Raw genomic sequence first — 19,590 nt, 5'->3', positions numbered from 1 at the left:
AACCAACTGTCCGCAAGAGAAGGGGGAGAGGGAGGCAGCGTTCTTCAGCTTCCGCCTTGGGCGCCAGGAGAATGGTATCGTCCAAGTCTGTTTGCTTTTTTTTTTTGCTTTGCTTTTTTAAACCAAAGGTTTAAGATTAAAACAGTTTGGCGGCTTTCTAAATTTATGAAGAGGGAGGGAGGAGAAAGCGAAGAAAGAGAAGGAGGGAGGGAGGGAGAAGGTAAAAGGAGGGAGGGTGGGGGAAGGAAGGAAGGCAGGAATAGAACATAAGGAAGGAAGGAAGGAAGGAATAGAGCATGAGGAAGGAAGGAGGGAGGGAGGGAAGGAATAGAGCAAGAGGAAGGAAGGAGGGAGGGAGGGAGGGAAGGAATAGAGCATGAGGAAGGAAGGAGGGAGGGAGGGAGGGAAGGAATAGAGCAAGAGGAAGGAAAGAAGGAGGGAGGGAAGGAAGGTATAGACTAGAGCATGAGGAAGGAAGGAGGGAGGGAAGGAAGGAAGGAATAGAGCAAGAGGAAGGAAGGAAGGAAGAAAGGAAGGAAGGAATAGAGCATGAGGAAGGAAGGAGGGAGGGAGGGAGGGAAGGAATAGAGCAAGAGGAAGGAAAGAAGGAGGGAGGGAAGGAAGGTATAGACTAGAGCATGAGGAAGGAAGGAGGGAGGGAGGGAAGGAATAGAGCAAGAGGAAGGAAAGAAGGAGGGAGGGAAGGAAGGTATAGACTAGAGCATGAGGAAAGAAGGAGGGAGGGAAGGAAGGAATAGAGCAAGAGGAAGGAAGGAAGAAAGGAAGGAAGGAATAGAGCATGAGGAAGGAAGGAGGGAGGGAGGGAGGGAAGGAATAGAGCAAGAGGAAGGAAAGAAGGAGGGAGGGAAGGAAGATATAGACTAGAGCATGAGGAAGGAAGGAGGGAGGGAAGGAAGGAAGGAATAGAGCAAGAGGAAGGAAGGAAGGAAGGAAGGAAGGAAGGAAGGAAGGAAGGAAGGAAAGACTGATGATGTTATTCAGTTTGGTAATGAAACGTCTGCAAGAAAACAACCAAGCTCAGAGAGACCCTGAACTACAAATATTTTAGGAAGGAAGGAAGAAAGGAAGGAATAGAGCATGAGGAAGGAAAGGAAGGAAGGTAAGTAAGGGAGGGAGGGAGAGATTTCACAGGGCAATTTAATCAACAATGCTATTTCTGATAATTTTTTAAATCAAATCTACAAACGGCCTTTCTTATGACAGGCCTTCTTTGTTCACTTTGGCACATTTGAAGCGAATTCTTTTTCCACAAAGGAACTGTGTTTGATGGAAATTAAGCTCCAATTAATATAAGATAGGTTGCAAACCTCCACATGACCAGTAGGGGGAGATTTTATCCCAAAACTGCTGCCCTCTCCTGGTTATCTTGATTTCTGCTGCTTGGATGTGCTAGGGTTAGGGTTAGGTCCCCATGAATTCAGAGAGGAAAATGGATCTCACCAATGGATTCAGAGCGAAAGGGTATGTTTAGGAGGGTGCTCACTCTTCGAGCCTGGCCTATCTACTTTCCTAGTAAAGTACATGGGGAAATCCCATTGTGGGGATAATCCACGCTAGAATATTTGGCAAATGGATACCGTACTATACTGTGTGCTTGTAACGGATGTTGAACAAAACCAAAGAGGTTGCAGTGTGGGGGGGCTATCATCCTAACCTTCCTTTTAGGGAAGTTTTAAAAGATTTCTTGGAGTAATATAATAAAATAACTTTGTATATCCCGAAATCATTAAGTCAACACTAGGAATTTAATGGCTAAATAACAACTGACACAAGTTCTCAAGGGCCTTTATAGTACGGTTATCACTTTATTTGCAATATTGTTCTCATCTGAAATCCTCTCCAAAATCTGGATTTTTGAAGAGAGTTTTGCAGAATGGCGCAGCGCAGGAAGAAAAAAATGGAAGAGAAGATGGTTCTTGCTGTTAAAGACAGTGCAAGATTGTTCCTAGTGTTATAGATCCGTTTCTTTAAAGTGGGAGAACTCTTTTTCAAAGACTGAAGAATCCTGACTTTCTTCTGAAGGTTTTGGTGTCCGGGTAGACGATTCTTGAATTACATACTTCTCATTGATCCTCCAAGGGATTGCTGCATAAAATAACGGCATTGGTCAGTGCTACTTCCAGCTCATTTCTGTTTAGCTCTGATACTAGCTCACATTTCAGCCTGAAAACAGCTGGTAAAAAACCAGCCATGGAACACCTGCTTTTCTTAATTCCAGCCTCTGCCCTGCCTGAAAACCCAAAGAAATCTCATTTATACTTACTGCATATATTCTTTTTGAGTCTGCAAGGGGCTTCGTTTGCTTTAGGCCTGAAACTCTCAATGGTTTGTTCAGAAGGATTATTTTCTATATAACAGAGAGACAACAATGAGGTGCAGAGTATTAGTCCAGATATCTGTTGTGACAAGGCAGACTTAGGCCACATATCTACTGGTAGTTCTTGACTTATGACCGGTCACTTAATGACTATTCAAAGTTGTGACGGCTCCTCCAAATCTACCTATGACTTGTTTTGGGAGTTATACTATCCCCAGACATGCACACGCACACACAGTCACGTGATCACATGTTGGGGCACTTGCAACAGCTCACCTTTACGGCTGCTTGAAGCATCCTGTGGTCACGTGACTGGAATTTCTGTCTTTTTTTTTTTTTGGGCCAGGTACCTGTGTTTACATCCGGTTTCCAGCACAAAGCAGCCGTTGGGTAAAATGGATTTGCTGACTGACCCCCTGTGCTTGCTTAGCAACTGTGGCATTTGTTGACAAGCACCGCAAAAATAGTAAAAAAACAAACAAAGTCAGGTGATGCCCCCCAGTTAGGACTGCAACAACTAATTCTGGGTTCAATTAAGGTCATAAGTTGAGGACTACCTGTTTAACGTTCCATGTTTATTTGGCAGGAGTCTCATTAATTGCAGTGGGGCCTTACACTCAAGTAAGTGGGCATAATGACTGTCCTACCTCCAAGGCGTTCTTGAGTCAGACATCCCAATTCTCAGGTGAAAGCTTTTTCCTAATTCTAGGCTTAATACTGGCTTAAATCTGACTGGCACTTGCGAACAAGCTCACTGGAAGTTTTAAATTCTGCTACACAAATTCAGGAACGTGAAATCAGTCACTGGCAGAGAAGGTCAACTGTTCTCTGAAGAGGTTGAGGATCATTTCCCTTTAAGAGTGCTTTTCGGGATCTTGAAGCACCACAAGACATTTTGTGGGTGCTGAATACAGGTTTTAGAAACTTCGGGGCATGTGGGCGGAAGAGGAAACTGTTCCAATGTGCATTACATTTTTCTTCTCCCCCCCCCCCGTTACCTTTTTTCCAGTCCCTATGTGCTTTCCACAGCTTCACCACAAAGAGAAAGACCACGATGAAGAGAGCGAGAAGGAGCATAGACACAAGGCCCGGGAATAAAAAGATGGCTTGTCCCTCCATAAAGCCTTTGTAAGTCATGTTTGTTTCTGTTTTGGGAAAAAAGAGACAGAAAACATTTGAGTTTTGTCATCTTTAGCTTCTATTTCCTAGCAGAAAAATATTGGGGTTTGCAGAGATGGGAAATTGTGTTACTCCACCCTCTGAGCTTCCATGGAGTAAAATGTCTGGGTCCACCACACCAGCATTCTCCAACTTGCTATTTCCCAGAAAGTTCGGGACTATACATAGAGTTGTATAGTTTTCAAGGGGTCTTGAAGGTCATCTAATCCAACCCCCTGCTCAGAGTAAGTTCTATAGAAACATCATTCGAAACCAATTAATAAGAACAATATGAACCCACCTGGAATGTCATTAGTTTTGCTTTGGCTAAGTGTCTGAATCCAAATTATGATTTATAGCTTAGTGTACTGAGCACAGCTAGCCAAGGAAGACTATAAACCTATTTATCTCAATTTTTAAACAGTCCCATGCCCATATACAGTTAAGGCACTTAATTCCAGGAAGTTGAATAGAGAAACACAAAAAGGGTACATCTTTTAAACGAATACTCTGAAATGAAAAAGTTTTGGACCTGCACCAACTACATTCCTTTATCATCTTCCCTAACCTAAGCCATCTCTTCTGCTCGGAAGTTCTGTGTCAACAAGCCTTTGGCATCAGATCAGGAAGCAGAGCAAAGTATTAAAAGCATATCAGTTGAACATGAGGAGTAATGTGGAAGCAATGTATGATGGATTGCCCAAACCTCTGTATGATGTTTGTGTGGTTGGGTTTCCTTCTGTCATGTTGAATATTGGATTACTTGGGAATGGTGTTTGTGTGGTTGGGTTTCCTTCTGTCATGTTGAATATTGGATTGGATTCTGTTGACGTGATGAAAAATAAGGTCATGGAAAGGGCAGGAGAAATGAAATTGATGTTATGGAGAAGAGCTGGAAGTAAGTTGAGGGTGATGCCCAGAAATAACAGAGGATCAGTGTCATAATCTTACCGTTGATGGCATTAGAACTTTGAGTTTCTGCTTCCCTGGTTGGGGACAATGTTGGAATGCTAAATGTTTCTTCTGTCTTCTGTTTTTGTTCTGAATGTGTGAAAAAGGAAACAAGGAAAACTATTAATGCCCAGGCATAAGATATATAAAGGTCAGAACATGAGAGTCCTACTAGATTTGAAGATCCATTTAGGTCCGATATGGCCTTCTGGATAATGTGGCCTTCTAGAATCCATTATTCTCGACCATTGTCTATACTAAACAGGGCTGATGAAATATATGTATATGTCTATTGCAGAATCACAGGTTTGGAAGGGATCTTAGAGATCATCTAGTTTGATTCTCTGATCAGGGCAAGATCTAAAAGCAGTCATGCTTCGAATGGAGGAGGGATCTTGCCCAGATGTGGGTCATCTAATGAAACTGTCTACAAGTAGTCCTTTACTTACAACTATCATCTCTCATGTTAGTAGTGCAAAAGTTACAAGGGTTGGCAAAGTTTCCCATAAGGCGTGCTGCCCGTGAAAATGGTTGTGTAATTCCTAAGAGGGTCTTATTTATTCTGTTTATTTTTTTAAACATGTTTTCCCTCCTGCCCTGAAGCTCTCCACTTACTGGCATGGTCTAGGTGCAAAGTCACAGTTAAATTTCTTCTTCCTAGGGCTTTGTGGTGTATCACACAAGAAATGATAGAGCCCTGGGGGAATGCATAGATAGTCAAGTTGCTTATGGAACAGAACCTCTTGGCTTCCAGTTGGTGTTGAGCATTTCCTAAAATGCATTTTGGAATGCAAGAAGAGATAATAATCATCATCATAACAAAATAATAATATCATAAGCAAGACTAAAAAGTCTGCATAGTGGATGTGGCAGTGCCTGGAGGCAGCAGAAGAGAAGAGAAAGAACTAGATAAAATCACTAGATATAAAGACCAGCAAATAGAAGTAGAATGACAAGGGCAAAAGAAAGCACAGATTATACTGATAGTAATTTGGTGCAATCCCAAAACATCTGGAACATATTTTTTTTTAAAGTTTTTGTTGAGTACAAAGAAAAAAAAGGATTAAAAACATTGAACATGGTAAATCGTCTTTGACTGACATCTCAGTCCATATTGTACATTAATTACATATAATATATCTATATATAAACTATACATTTCTGGTCTCTATCTTAACTTACCTCTTTATTTGTGACCTCCATTTTTTTCCCTCCAACTATAAAATTTATTCCATATTCGATAAAATTCTGTTTCTTCCTGATTTTTTAATTTTTAGTTATCCTATCTAGTTCTGCGCAATACATAATTTTCTTTATTAGTACTTCCTCACTCGGTACTTCCATTGCTTTCCACTTTTGAGCAAATAGTATCCTTGCCGCCGTAACCACGTGAATAATTAAATATGTGTCCTCTTTATTTTACATTTTTCTCTAGTATTCCTAATAGTAATGCCTCAGGTTTGTATAGAAGAACATTTTTTTTTTTAAATGCTTAAATGTTCAATGTTTTTTTTGTGGAATGCTGATGATAAACCGAGTTCACTGCTAACACAATGGACCCTACATGTAATTAAATAAAGGAACAATTTGATTTTAATGCAGGTAATTGCTTAGCATTTTTCAGTGTTATTTAAGAAAGGCTATGAAGAGGCAAAGGCTAGTCCAGAAAGAAAAATAAAGTTATTTGAAACATACCAAAGATCTCCACTCCGTTCTGTAGCAGCCAGGTGATCTGAGGAGCAGGCCAGCTGTCATCAGTGGAACACCTTAAGACAAGATTTTCTTCTGTGTGTTTTTCTGGGGTCCTCAAAACTTCCAATAAAGGTTTGGAAGGTGGAGCTATAAAAAGAAGAATTCATTAGGTTATAGTCTTCCTATTGGAATTTTATTTGAGTTGAACAGGATGGGGATAGGATTACCCCACCACGTATTTGGAAGGGAGATATAAACAAATTAACTATAAGATAACGGATATTCCTAGACTTAATGAGCCCAAAATTTCTGTTGCTAAGTGAGACAGTTAAGTGAACTTTGCCCCATTTTATGAGCTTTCTTGCCACAATTGTTAAGTCATGGTTTGTCTCAAAGCTATCCTACCATCTCCACAAGCCATCATCCGTTGAAAGGCAGGAGTTTCAGCTCTTACCCCAAACTGTAACGCTCACTAGTTTGCTTCCAATGGTGTCGCTGTAGTAAAGACATGTGAACAGCCCCTCATCGTGTCTTGTTATATTGGAAAGACGGATGGACAGTGAATCGTTGGAGTAACGCAGAAGTTCATACCTTCCATCTCTTGTGACTGTTTGAAAGAGAGAGATATGGATATATGGATCAGAATTTTCCGAAAACTCATTCTTCTGAGTAGCGAATTGGTTCTGTCTCAATATGAAGGGGTAAACCTAAACATGGGACTGGATTTGTTAACCAGGCAAGGCAAGACCTTATAAATGCATAGAGTGTGGAAAGACCTTTACTTGGAGCAATAGTCTTAATTTCCACAAGAGGATCAACACAGGAGAGGAACCATCTCAATGCATGGAGTGTGGAAAGGGTTTTAGGAACAGTAGGAATCTTGCCTCCCATAATAGGATCCACACAGGAGAGAAGCCGTATCAATGCATGGCGTGTGGGAAGACCTTTATTCCTAGCAGTAATCTTAATCCCCACAAGAGGAGTCACACAGAGAAGTTATATAATAATAATACTAATAAAGTTGGAAGGGATCTTGGAGGTCATCTAGTCCATCCCCTGCTCAGGTAGGAAAGCCTATACCATTTCAGACAAATGGCTGTCCAGTCTCTTCTTAAAAACTTCCAGTGTTGGAGCATTCACAGCTTCTGGAGGCAGGTTGTTCCACTGATTAATTGTTCTAACTGTCAAGAAATTTCTCCTTAGTTCTAGGTTGCTTCTCTCTTTGATTAGTTCCTGTCCATTGCTTCTTGTCCTGCCTTCAGGTGCTGTGGAAAATAGCTTGACTCCCTCTTCTTTGGGGCAGCCCCTGAGATATTGGAACACTGCTATCACATCCCCCCTCGTCTTTCTCTTCATTAAACTAGACATACCCAATTCCAGCAACCGTTCTTTATATGTTTTAGCCTCCGGTCCCCTAATCATCTTTGCTGCTCTTCTCTGCACTCTTTCTAGAGTCTCAGCATCTTTTTCGCATCGTGGTGACCAAAACTGGATGCCGTATTCCAAATGTGGCCTTACCAAGGCATTGTAAAATGACATTAACACTTCACACAATCTTGATTCTATCCCTGTATTCTATCCCTGTATATCAGTCTAGTGAGTGTGGGAAGAGGTTTAGGAGGAGTCAAAATCTGGCTGTCCATAAAAAGATCCAGACAGGAGAGAAACCATATCAACGTACGGAGCGTGGAAAGAACTTCACTGATACCAGTTGTCTTAATTCCCACAAGAGGAGCCACACAGAAGAGAAATCATAGGGCCTTAGAAAGAGTTGTGATCTCACGTTCCATAAAAGGGGCATGTAGGGGAAAAAAAACCCTAACCCTAACCCTAACCCTTGACTTATGACCACAATTGAACCCAAACTTTCTGCTGCTAAGCAAGACCGCTGCTAAGTGAATTTGGCCCTATTTTCTCGCCACAATGGTTAAATGAATCACTGCAGTTGTTAAGTTACTAACAGGATTGTTAAGCAAATCTAGTTTCCCCGTGAACTTTGCTTGGCAAAGGGTTGCACAAGGGGATCACGTGACCCTGGGACCCTGCAAACCGTCGCAAATAGGAGTCAGGTGCCAAGTGTCTGAATTTTGATCACGTGACCATGGGGGGGGGTTGCTGCCACCGTTGTAAGTGTGAAAAACGGTTATAAGTCCCTTCTTCCAGTGTCCTTGTAACTTCAAACAGTCCCTAAATGAACTGTTGTGAGTTGTAAGTACGCTGATGATGTTGTCTAGTTCGGGTGTTGAAACACCTGACAGAAAAGCACCAAGCTCAGAGAGCACCAAGGACCCACAATGAATACATATCTTCATTAAAAAAAAAAAAAAACAATGCGGGCTTCCCTGGGACAGAACTGGACATCAACACAACTGGACATCGTGCAGAGTGTTTTCTTGTTGAAGAGAGTGGAGTGGGATTTTTTTTAAGTATTTCTTAAAAAAAAAGAAAGAAAAAGAACCATGGAGGCAATGATTAAACTACCAGAATTATTACCCTATTCCTACATCCTAACCACAGGGTGGAGATCTTGTGGCTTAAAGAGGCAGGTTGTGAAAATGGATTTATGTCAGCGTGTTACACTTCAAAGGCCAGTAGGAAAATCCCCTTTCTGTCTCTTTCTGATGGAAAAAAGTTTGTTTGAGCCCCCCAGTTTCATCCTACCTTGCCAGCCATTGAAAAATATCGCAAAACCACGGGGATCCTTCCATTCTAGAGCTGAGGTGTTGCCTCTGTTGTTAACGCAGTAGAGATCCAGATTCTGACCTTCCTGCAAGTTGAGGCGTTCGGTTAGGACCCGGGAAAAAATCCCTAGCAAAGAAAATGATTTGTAAATGGTTACTCCAGGGAGACCCAGCATTTGGGTCCTTTTGAGTAAAATACAAGAACACCCTCCCATTCGCCTCTGACACACTTACTACATCCTTCCAATCTCTTGGGGAACATATCTTTGACCCAGTATGTCTCTCTGTCTTCTATCTCTCTCCCCCCCTCTCTCTTTCTCACTCCCTCTCTCTCTTTTTCCCTTTCTCTCTCTCTCACTCTCCCTTCCTCTCCCTCTCTCCCTTCCTCCCCCCTCTCTCTTTACATATAGAAATACACAGTATTGCAGCTGAATTCTTATTTTCCCCTAACACAGTGTTTCCCAAACTTGACAATTTTAAGGCATGAGGACTTCAACTCCCAGAATTCCACAGCCAGCAACGCTGGCTGTGGAATTCTGGGAGTTGAAGTCCACATGCCTTAAAATTGTCAGGTTTGGGAAACACTGCCCTAACACATCTTACACATTGGCTTGACTTAAGGCCTTGTGCGAACCAACAAATATGGGCTTCCTTAAAAAGGCTACAGTCTTTGCCCAAAGACACCTAAACACATCATGGTTAGGTCCAAATCTTGATGCCAAGCAGCATCTCCATTGTCATTTATTTTAAAAAAAGTCTCTCCTCCAGACCATGAGATTCCAAGCAGTTTACAATAAAAGAACATTAAAAATGCCCCATTTATCCCTCAACCCTTCCCAATTAAAGCCGCATTGCCAATTAAGCTAAAACAAAACCCCAATCCAAGATCTAAGGAAATCAAAATGCAAGGGTGAGCCAGCCTAGTGTGGATGCTGAATTTACCCACCCAAAGGGCTGCTTCCATTCTATCTTTCTGTTCCATTTCACCCACCTAAAACAATATCACACTTCTATAAACATTGGAGTTTCCCAAAGCTTATTGATTCCTCCACCTTGTCGGTGAAAAGCGTCACTGCGGCTGGAGTGTTTGTTGTTCATAGGATGGAATAAAATGTTCCAAAATACTCATATCAAAGTGAAACTTTGTCAAGTTTTCTCCTGGGGGCTCCAAGACAGCATTTGTGGTCTTCTTGTAGACTCCTCTTTAGTTTCACTGTTTCCTGCCGCAACTTTTAGCAGGTCTGTTCACTGGCTAGGAAATGAGGCCGAAAGGAAACGTACACGCTAACAGAGATCGGGCCTCAGAATCAATTATGCATTTCCTTTCCATTTGAGGTGTTAGAAAAACCAAGAGTGAAAAAATGCAGTAGGCGTGGTTCAAATACATGTAAATGCGTATTTTAAATGGAACCAAATATGTAGAGAAAAGAAGGACTAGGGGGGACATGATGCAGTATTCCAGTATTTGAAGGGCTGCCACAAAGAGGAGGATAGGGTCAACATATTTTCCAAAGGACCAAAAGACAAGACAAGAAACAATGGATGGAAACTCATCAAGGAGAGAAGCAACCTGGAATTAAAGAGAAACTTCCTAATTAAACAATCAGTGGAATAGCTTTCCTCCAGAAATTGTCAGTGCTTCATCACTGAGGTTTTTAAGAAAGAGACTGGACAGTCACTTGTCTGAAATTGGGTCTTCTGCTTGAGCGGGGGGGGGGGGTTGGACTAGAAGACCTCCAAGCTCTCTTTTCCAGCTCTATTCTGATTGATTGATTGACGTTGGAGAACGGGAAATGGGGAATCATTCATTTCCATTACATTTTAGCGTAGCATCCTCCCACCTACCCGCCATTAGTCAGAATTCCCAGGTTGAGTTCAGACATTGCCCTTAGCCAGGTTCTCCAAAATGGTCAATATGGACCCACCAGGGTAGTAGAGACTATCCATTATGGTTGTTATGGTTATTATTAGTCACAGTACTACTAGCGAATGTACCGTATATGTCGGCGTACAAGGCGACCCGGCGTATAAGACGACCCCCGTCTTTGTCGCCGAGTCGCATTCCTAGAACGTCATCTTATATGCCGGAAACTACCAGTATTTCCGGCGTATAAGACGACTTGGCGTATAAGACGACCCCCGTCTTTGGTGCCGATTTTAACACTTGCGGAAGTCACCTTATACGCTGGCATATACGGTACTTATTATTAAATGATTTTCATCTAAGAAATGTTTGGGGGAGTCAAATGAAGAATCTGAAATGAAATTTCACAAAGGGGTGGATGGCAGTACGAGAAAGACCTGGAGAAATAAAGTGAGGAGGTGCTACCTAGGGAATAGACTAGACTAGACTAGACTAGACTAGACTAGACTAGACTAGACTAGACTAGAATAGAATAGAATAGAATAGAATAGAATAGAATAACAAAGTTGGAAGGGACCTTGGAGGTCTTCTAGTCCAACCCCCTGCTCATGCCATTTCAGACAATGATAGATAAGAGATGGTACAGCCCTCAGCTGCATAAAAGGCAAAGAAAGAAGCTGAGAAGAAACCCTCCCTAACTTCTCAGACTTCAAAGGAAACAAGATTTGCCCTTTCAGCCTTACAAGACTCTGATCAGGTAGACTCACAATAAAGTAAGAGTTGCTTCAATAAAAGAGAGTATGTGCAGCTCAGGGTTGAAAGGAAGGGTCCTTGGTGCTCTCTGAGCTTGGTTGTGTCTTGCAAGAAAACAATCAAGCTCAGAGAGCACCACGGACCCCTCAGAGTAGCTCATCTCATCATGACCAGCCCCATCCCAAGAGCTCCCGGCAGAGAGAAAATGAGTAATCTAACCCAATGACCCAAAATATTTCACTCTTTGAAAGAATCTTCCTCCTTGAGAACAGTCCTTAAACCACCCCCAGCTGGCCTTACTCCCTGCAGACCAAGGAGAACGTTGGCTTGGTCTCAACATCCAGGAGGTGGAGCTGAGCCCAGCCTAATCCTAAAAAGCTGCAAGTTCCTCTATCAAATACTGGTTCTCTTGAAGCCACCGAGATATCCCAGAACTGAACTCTGGGCACTGAATTCAAGTTCTGGTGGTTACGTACCTCGCAGTGACAGGAGAGCTAGCACCCAGACTTGGGGAACGCAAGTCATCATCTTGAGGTGATGGCTGATCGGTTTCCTCTCCGCTTCCGACCTCAGGGGCTTGCAGCTGACTTCTCCTTTTCAACAGAGCAGCAAAAGTCATGTCCCATGACTTCATCAGTGGCAGGTCTGCCTTCTTCCTTTCAACTCCTTCCCCCGTATCTTCACACCCCGCAAAGGGACAACTGATCTCTCAAGCTTGTACATGGGGAAATCTGCACCTCTCTCTCTTTTAAAGTGTTCACTTTGTGGTCAGTGCTGAAGCGCAGCTCAGCCACTATTTCTTGCAAAGTTCACTGTGCAGGCATCTCATAGCTTCCTGGTGGGTGTGCCCCAAATTGCCTCATACAAATTGGACAAGCCATGTTACATTTACGCAGGACAGGCCAACTGCTGGTTCCTTAAGGAACGTGGACTTTTGCCTTTGTGAATCACAATGCTCAAGTGACATCTGTCTGTCTGTCTGTCTGTTTCTATCTCTATCATCTTCCTTAACATTGATGCCAATCATACCATTATGGGCTGGTTACTTCCTGGTTACTTCCACTTGCAAATGCATCGCCGTGTCGATTCACAGCAGATAGTCCCAGGACTTGTCTGTTTTAGCCTTCCAAGAGACCATGTCAATCTTGCCCTAACACTTCGATTTGCACAAATGTGTTGCTGCATCTACTGATTGATTCTGCTGTCAGGACCAGCCTCCCGAATAGTGCTACCTAATTTCTCCTGTTACTCAGTTTTTATTCCACGTACTAGTATAGTGATTGTGTTGCATTGGTTTGCTAGTGATGTTGATGGACTTTACAGGACGTGAAAACGGGAATGTCCTTGCAAATTAGAAGTATAAAAAGTCCTGCGCCTTGCAATGAAGTGCGTTCTTGCCAACCCCAAAAGAACTGAAAACGAAATTTATTGGCACGATTCAGGATAAATTTTAACCGTTGTCTTTTTAAATCCCTTTTTGCTCTGGGGGACTCCCTTCCTCATAAAGTTTATGCAACTTGCAGGGTCTGTTCCTTAGCATGATGGGAAAGGGAGAAATATATCTGTTTCCATTTTTTTAAATATACCCTTTTAGAAAGGGTCTACCACATCCTGTTTCAGTTGTCCTTTCTGCCAAATTGGAAACCACCGTATATTAACTCAATTGTTTCCAGACCTTGTGCCCAAATAATATTCTGGAGAGACAATAAGAGCCGTTTTGCGGAAGGAAAATAAATAAATAAATAAATACACACTTTAAATTGTGGTTGTGAGAAACTGAGACAGATTTCTTTTATTGAGATCAATTCCTTTTCAAATGACAACATGTGGAACTTGAGCAGTAACAGAAAGAAAATATAAGCAGCAATCTTCTCCTTAAACACACACACACACATACACGCACACACAAAAACACACAATTTACATCCAAGGGGAAAATCTGCAAAAGGAGGCACAGGATTTCCCTTTCATACCAGATAACACTCTGAAAAACTTAAAGCAACTATAAAAAGGACGTTGCTTATTTAGCACCAATCCCTTTAACAGAAAATCTTAGTCCACTCCAAACTCCCTGCAAACTCTTTTTTAAAAACAAAAGCAAAAAAACAAAAACAAAGCACCACAACAAAAAAACAAACGAACATTTGGTTATGGGAAGGAGACTAGGTAAACCTTTCCCAAATATTCCAAAAATATATTTTTTCGCATGTCATTTTTTTAAAAGATTCCTTGCTTCTCATTTCCCTGAATTCAGCAGTTTCCTTTTTAGAGAGGCGTGCTAGCTGGGAAGCCAGCCCTGCCACATTGGAGAAATTTTTCTCCCAAATCAGTGCACGATTACGACTAACATGCTAAAATAGGTACTTGGTGAAAAAAATGGACATTTATCCAATTATCCCTACATAAGCATCAATAGTAACAACTGAGTAAGAACCTGGAACATTTAGTTAGTGAACAAGTTTTGATACGTTAAGATTGACCTACTTTGGGGATGGATGCTACTCAAACATGGGGTTTTTTTTTGTACAGTACATCATTAAGTATGAACAACCTGCAAGCTGTCAGTGCAAAACACAATTCCCGCCCCAATTAAATACATATCAGTCATCCATAGGTCGGCTTTGATTGTCAAACACGGTTCAAAGATCGCAAGGACTCTTCTGGAAAAACAAGCCTAAAGAAGCTAGATTTTCGGTCATTGTTAGAATATCTGTACATAGCCAAAAATATTTTAAATTACATACGTGTGTGTATATATATGTATGTGCAGGTGTGTGTGTCTATACACATATGTATACATCTCCAAAAATACTAGCAGCAACCAACTGCATAATACAAGGCCTGCAATTGCTCTCCTGCGCTCAGTTGCAACTTCTTGACTTTTCACTGTACATTCCTGGTTAAAAATAACACTTTTCAGAACACCTCCTTTTACAATGGGTAGAATGTACATAATTTAAGTAAATTTACATATTGCACACCAGGAGCTTTCAGGATCAGCGTAGCCCCCTATGCTATGCTGGCTGGAAGCTCCTTTTTTAAAGCAAAGCTTATCCTATATGTAAGATACAAATGGCATTATGGTTTATTCAAACCAGCCCCGTGGCAGCTCCGTTGAGGGCTGGCCAGCCCTACCCTTTGGCAGAATTCAGGAAGGTGCCAACAAGGTTTGGAGACGTAAGCTCTGTGCCCAGAGTACCTACTTGGTGCTCCCTAAACTAGTCTTGAGCCTTGAGGTGCAGTAGGGAAGGTAATGGGACCATATCACCACCACGGTTGAAGAAAGATTTAACTGGCAGTTGGGTTGGCTTTGGTATGTGGATAAAAAAGGGAGCACCATTTTGACTGTTGCCTTAGGTAGCACAATATTTTGGGTTGAATTGAAGCCGGTTTTTCTACCATTCAAACCACCTGCAGCACTAAGGAATATAGGCAGTCCTTGACTCACAAACCTTTGCTTAGCAACTGTTGCAAAATGACTTACAAAGCAGCCTTCGCACTTAATGATTGTTACCGTGTCCCCAGGGACATGTGATCCAAATTTGGGCCCTTGGCAACTGGCAGATCTTTATGATGGCTACAGCATCCCAGGGTAATGTGAGGGCAATTGGTGAAATTCCCTGGGGTCTTTTGACAAGTGAAGCCAATGGGGGAAGCTGGATTCGCTTAATGATCATTTGATTTGCCTAACAACTGCATGAAAAAGGTCATAAAATCAAATGCAACTCGCTCAGCAACAGAGAATTTGGTCTCAACTGTGATTGTTATAAGTTGAGGATCAGTGGTAATGTATGAACCATAGTTTACCAAGTTAGTGTTGTTGTGTATCTGCTGGGGTCAACTTTATGTCTGGTGAAACTATCTTAAGATACTTATCGTCCCAACCAGACACCCCAAAAATAGTTCCTTGGACTTTTCATACTGGCCTTGAATGTAGTTGAAGGTAAAAGCTGCATCTTTAAACTGCCTAAATGCGTGGAAAAGTACCACATTTTTCAAACAATTTGATAAATTGATGTTTATCAATTCAACATAGCATTTAAACGTACCTTGAAATGGCACCGTGAAACAGGCAGCTCTGCCTATCTGAATCTTAGGGACCCCCATTTCTATGAATTCTGAACTCGCATTTTCTGGGTGCACCTTTAACAATACCACCTCTCTTATATCCAATTGTTATTAAATAAATTTTTCTAGTTCTGTTAGCAAAATTTCCCCTCTTTAATTCCCAGTCACCAAGTTCACACCAACAGGAAATCAACAGGCACTGCAATATTTTGAATATTCAAGATTACCATCCAGCTTAATCCCATTACTAGATATATCCAGGACCAGATCTTGTGTGTTTTGTGGGCTATCTAAGAGCTGATCCAGTAGCACCCACGTTTAGATTATCCACCAGAACTCAAAATGTCTCAACGGAAGCCTTGCCCTCTGACTCATGATAGGACCAGCTCTGTGTACAAACAGCCACAAAATGAGAACACTTTTCATTTGCTTGTTTGCACAAGGAACTCTGCAGACTAATTGCCCTAAAACCAGTTAGGACAAATAATACAAAACGAATGAAACGAGACCACCTTTTGTGCATACCGATGATTATAAGAGACTTGTGAAGTTTGAAAAGTCAATATTCTGATGAGTAAGGGAGGGGAAAAAATGGGGGAGGATAATAAACTTTTATAGAAAGGAATCGTCGTCCTGCGGGCAAAATCCCTGTCAATTAAAAGAGTACCTTAGTACCTTATTTGCCTGAGCAATATTTATGACAGGGGAAGAAAAAAAGAAAAATGCACGGAAGATCTGCCCCACATGGTTGAAGACGATGGCCTTGGGGGTCATGTGCATGTTGAATGTGCCCCCCCCCCCAATCTGGCCAGCTTGAGTTGTATGTTCAACATAGTTGACTATATCACCAAGAGGTGCTGATGGTGGTTGAAATACATTATTTCCAATAAAGTTGAGCATTTCTCCAGTCTCTAACTCAGGGGTTCTCAACCTTGGCAACTTTAAGACTTGTGGACTTCAACTCTCAGAAGTCCTCAGCCAGCAAAGCTGGCTGAGGAATTCTGGGAGTTGAAGTCCACAAGTCTTAAAGTTGCCAAGGTTGAGAACCCATGCTCTAACTAGAGAATTGTTTCACCAGTGGTTTTTCAGTATGGCGAGATAACACAGGTAGTCCTCATCTTACGACAGTTCATTTAGTGACCATTCAAAAGTTACAATGGCACTGAAAAAAGTGACTTATGACCAGTTTTCACCCTTACGGCTGTTGCAACATCCCCGCGGTCACATGATCAAAATTCAGCTGTTTGGCAACTGATTCATATTTATGACGGTTGCAGTGTCCCGGGGAGGGGTGTCACGCGATCCCTTTTTGTGACCTTCTGACAAGCAAAGTCGGTGAGGAAGCGAGACTCACTTAACAACCGGGTTGCTAGCTTAACAATGGCAGTGATTCCCTTAACAACTGTGGCAAGGAAGGTCGTAAAAAGGAGCAAAACTCACTTCACAATTGTTTCACTTACTGTAGCAACAGAGATTTTTTGCTCAATTGTGGTCGTAAGTCGAACACTACCTGTACATTAGTGTGCAAACAAGACTTCCCTGTACAAAATCTCTCTCTCTCTTTCTTTTTAATTCTGATTCCTTTTGTTCATTTCAAATAGTTGATTTGATAACCCAGTCCTGACAATGCTAGAAAAATTAGATATACTGTATGTTAGGCAACCTTCTCTATTTTGATCTGAAATTTTCTTCCACAGAAAAATAATTTTCTTTCCAGACACATCCCTATGGGGAATGAAATCTTGCTCAATATATATATATATATTTGCTTGGAGTGCACTTGATCGAAAATGGCTCAGAACAAAATTTTACGGTGCACTCAAAGAAAAATTTAAAAAAAAAACTAACAAATGAAAGCCACAGCTTACAACTTTGTTGCTAACAATTATACAGAAGGCAGTGAAAACTGCCTAGACCTTAATTCCAAATTATTTATATATATATATGTTTTCTGAGGTTTTCACGGGTGTTTCTATGTAGGTCTTTGGTCATTCGGGTTTTCTCCCGCGTCAAATTGGAAGTGTCTTGGCGACGTTTCGACGAAGTCTCATTTGTCATCTTCAGGCTGGTGTTTTCGGCTTCGTGCTTCTAGGAGCACGAAGCCGAAAACACCAGCCTGAAGATGATGAATGAGACTTCGTCGAAACGTCGCCAAGACACTTCCAATTTGACACGGGAGAAAACCCGAATGACCAAAGACCTACATATATATATATATATATATATATATATATATATATATATATATATACACACACACACACACACACACACACACACACACACACACACACATATAAATATACACATAGAGATATAGTACATTAAAACTCAATGGCTTACATCAGAGAGACGTATCTGCTGGACAGAAGACTGAAGAAACAAAGAATAAAAATAAATTGGAATACGTTATATTTTTCCACAGTCCAAGCAGATGCTATATTTGCTATTTTGTTCCCCTAGAAGTGCCGTTCTGCGGCAGATATGCTTAAGTGTCATTTTTAAAGCCATTTCCAGGGCTAGGAGTAATTTTCTCCACCATCAATATTTTCTATTTTTTGTTTCTTTAAAAAAAAAAAAAACAACTCTCGCGGAGGCGAGAGACATTCACCAGTTTTTAAGAAAGCCCTCTTTTTCCTGTCCTTCTGACTTCTTCCCTTTTTGGCCTTATTCTTGCAGCAGAGTTTCTCTCCAGTTAAAGCCACCCGTTGGTCCGTGAGTGAGTGGCAGGATGGGTGGATCGGTCAGTTGCCAAAGTCCGGTGTCTCCAAGCTCTTCGCAGCAGCAAAAGCCCAAGTATGGAATCTGAATCGAAGGAAAAGAAACATCAGCGAGAGATTTAACAGAATAACAAAGTTGGAAGGGGCTTTGAAGGTCATCTAGTCCAGTGGTTCTCAACCTGTGGGTTGGGACCCCATTTGGGGTCGAACGACCATTTCACGGGGGTCGCCAAACAATGCAGTCCGCCATTTTTTTCCCCCCGTTTCCTTAACTGTGCTACTCCCTTTTATTCTATTGGCTTTTGAAAGCCAATAGAATAGACTCTCTTGAATAGAGTCTAATTCTATTGGCTTTCAAAAGCCAATAGGAATTGTCCAGGCTGTCTCTGCCCTGCTGAGCCCGCCAAAAGTCCCATTCGGCAAACGGTGCTGCACCAATTGAGTAGTTCTCGACTTACGACCGGTTGAGTAGTCCTCGACTTACGACCAGTTGGGGGTCGCGGCATTAAAAAGGTTGAGAACCATTGATCTAGTCCAACCCCCCGCTCAGACAGGAAACCCTATACCATTTCAGACAAAGTGGCTGTCCAGTCTCTTCTTAAAAACCTCCAGTGTTGGAGCATTAACAACTTCTGGAGGCGAGTTGTTCCATAATTGTTCTAACTGTCAGAAAATTTCTCCTTAGATCTAAGTTGGCTCTCTCCTTGATTTGTTTCATGCTTTAGCTTAGAACAGGGGCTATCTCACATTGGAAAAATGAAAATTTACCAACTGAAGAAGTACTAATTAAGAAAATTCATCTAGAGTGTGCAGAAATGGATAGATTGACTTTAAAGATAAAAGAAAGAAGACTCAGTGTACTTTAGAACATGGGATAATTTTTATCAATGGCTAGAACAACGAGTCAGAGAGAAAGGAATGTGATATGTAATTCTGAATATATATTAGTAAGAAGAAGGCTATTGAGTGATGAATTAACATATTGTTTATGATCATTAACTATCTCTATTATTGTTAGTTAAATACATGTACCTAGACATTATGCTGTTTGCTAAATATTGAAAATGTTATTTGGAAAACCCCCAACCCTAACCCTATCCCAAACCCCAACCCTAATCCCTACTCCACCTTATCCCTAACCTATTAAAAACTAATAAAATCTATACAAAAAAAAAAAAAAAAGAACGGGCTATCTCTATCTCTTAAGCACTGCCAAGCTTTTTCTCTCAAATCCTTGTGGGACCATCACTTCGGAACGTCAGAACAGAATTGAACTGAGCTGAACTGAATACCGTACTTTCCGGCGTATAAGGCGACCCGGCATATAAGACGACCCCTGACTTCGACGCCGAGTCGCATGCCTAG

General features: G+C 41.6%; 2 protein-coding genes and 1 long non-coding RNA gene across 8 annotated transcripts in view; 1 reads left to right on the top strand and 2 right to left on the bottom strand.

Annotated features, from left to right (window-relative positions):
• Positions 1-15: 15 nt before the first annotated feature.
• Positions 16-19,590, top strand: part of LOC120317448 — a 58,811-nt gene continuing 39,236 nt past the window's right edge. For 2 of the 5 annotated variants that reach the window (XR_005559239.1, XR_005559240.1), the window contains exons 1-4: positions 16-74; positions 1,070-1,120; positions 3,348-3,466; positions 18,185-18,301. This is a non-coding gene — a long non-coding RNA (uncharacterized LOC120317448). The remainder of the gene's footprint in view (positions 75-1,069; positions 1,121-3,347; positions 3,467-18,184; positions 18,302-19,590) is intronic. The other 3 variants (XR_005559238.1, XR_005559237.1, XR_005559236.1) reach the window with 2 other exon arrangements.
• Positions 1,803-13,106, bottom strand: CRTAM (cytotoxic and regulatory T cell molecule). Of its 2 annotated transcripts, XM_039364093.1 has the most exons (10): positions 11,914-13,106; positions 8,801-8,947; positions 6,594-6,746; positions 6,143-6,286; positions 5,063-5,218; positions 4,448-4,537; positions 4,203-4,319; positions 3,337-3,483; positions 2,285-2,368; positions 1,803-2,106 (listed from the first exon to the last, which is right to left on the bottom strand). In XM_039364093.1, the coding sequence occupies exons 1-10, from the start codon at positions 11,963-11,965 to the stop codon at positions 1,973-1,975; spliced, it is 1,224 nt and encodes a 407-aa protein (XP_039220027.1). In that variant the 5' UTR covers positions 11,966-13,106; the 3' UTR covers positions 1,803-1,972. The 2 variants fall into 2 exon arrangements, with proteins under 2 accessions (XP_039220027.1, XP_039220028.1); XM_039364094.1 differs by lacking the exon at positions 4,203-4,319 and having other exon boundaries at positions 11,914-13,091.
• Positions 17,763-19,590, bottom strand: part of UBASH3B (ubiquitin associated and SH3 domain containing B) — a 48,592-nt gene continuing 46,764 nt past the window's right edge. The window contains exon 14 of the mRNA XM_039364092.1: positions 17,763-18,310. Within this exon, the coding sequence (XP_039220026.1) occupies positions 18,173-18,310 (138 nt within the window). The 3' untranslated portion in view covers positions 17,763-18,172. The remainder of the gene's footprint in view (positions 18,311-19,590) is intronic.

This window comes from Crotalus tigris, unplaced genomic scaffold, assembly GCF_016545835.1.
Source record: "Crotalus tigris isolate CLP2741 ecotype Arizona unplaced genomic scaffold, ASM1654583v1 scf7180000019649.48550810456:505611, whole genome shotgun sequence".
Lineage (NCBI taxonomy): Eukaryota > Metazoa > Chordata > Lepidosauria > Squamata > Viperidae > Crotalus > Crotalus tigris.
The sequence above is the reverse complement of the archived record's forward strand: the minus strand, read 5'-3'. Positions and strand labels throughout refer to the sequence as shown.

What these genes read in the sequence shown, in the direction of transcription:
- CRTAM (XM_039364093.1), bottom strand. Translation starts at nt 11,965, where the DNA reads ATGATGACTTGCGTTCCCCAAGTCTGGGTGCTAGCTCTCCTGTCACTG. An exon ending in AGTGAGCGTTACAGTTTGGG is followed by an intron (nt 6,287 to 6,593) that starts GTAAGAGCTGAA and finishes TTCTTTTTATAG; the next exon opens with CTCCACCTTCCAAACCTTTA. An exon ending in TTTGCACCTAGACCATGCCA is followed by an intron (nt 4,538 to 5,062) that starts GTAAGTGGAGAG and finishes TCACACATTCAG; the next exon opens with AACAAAAACAGAAGACAGAA.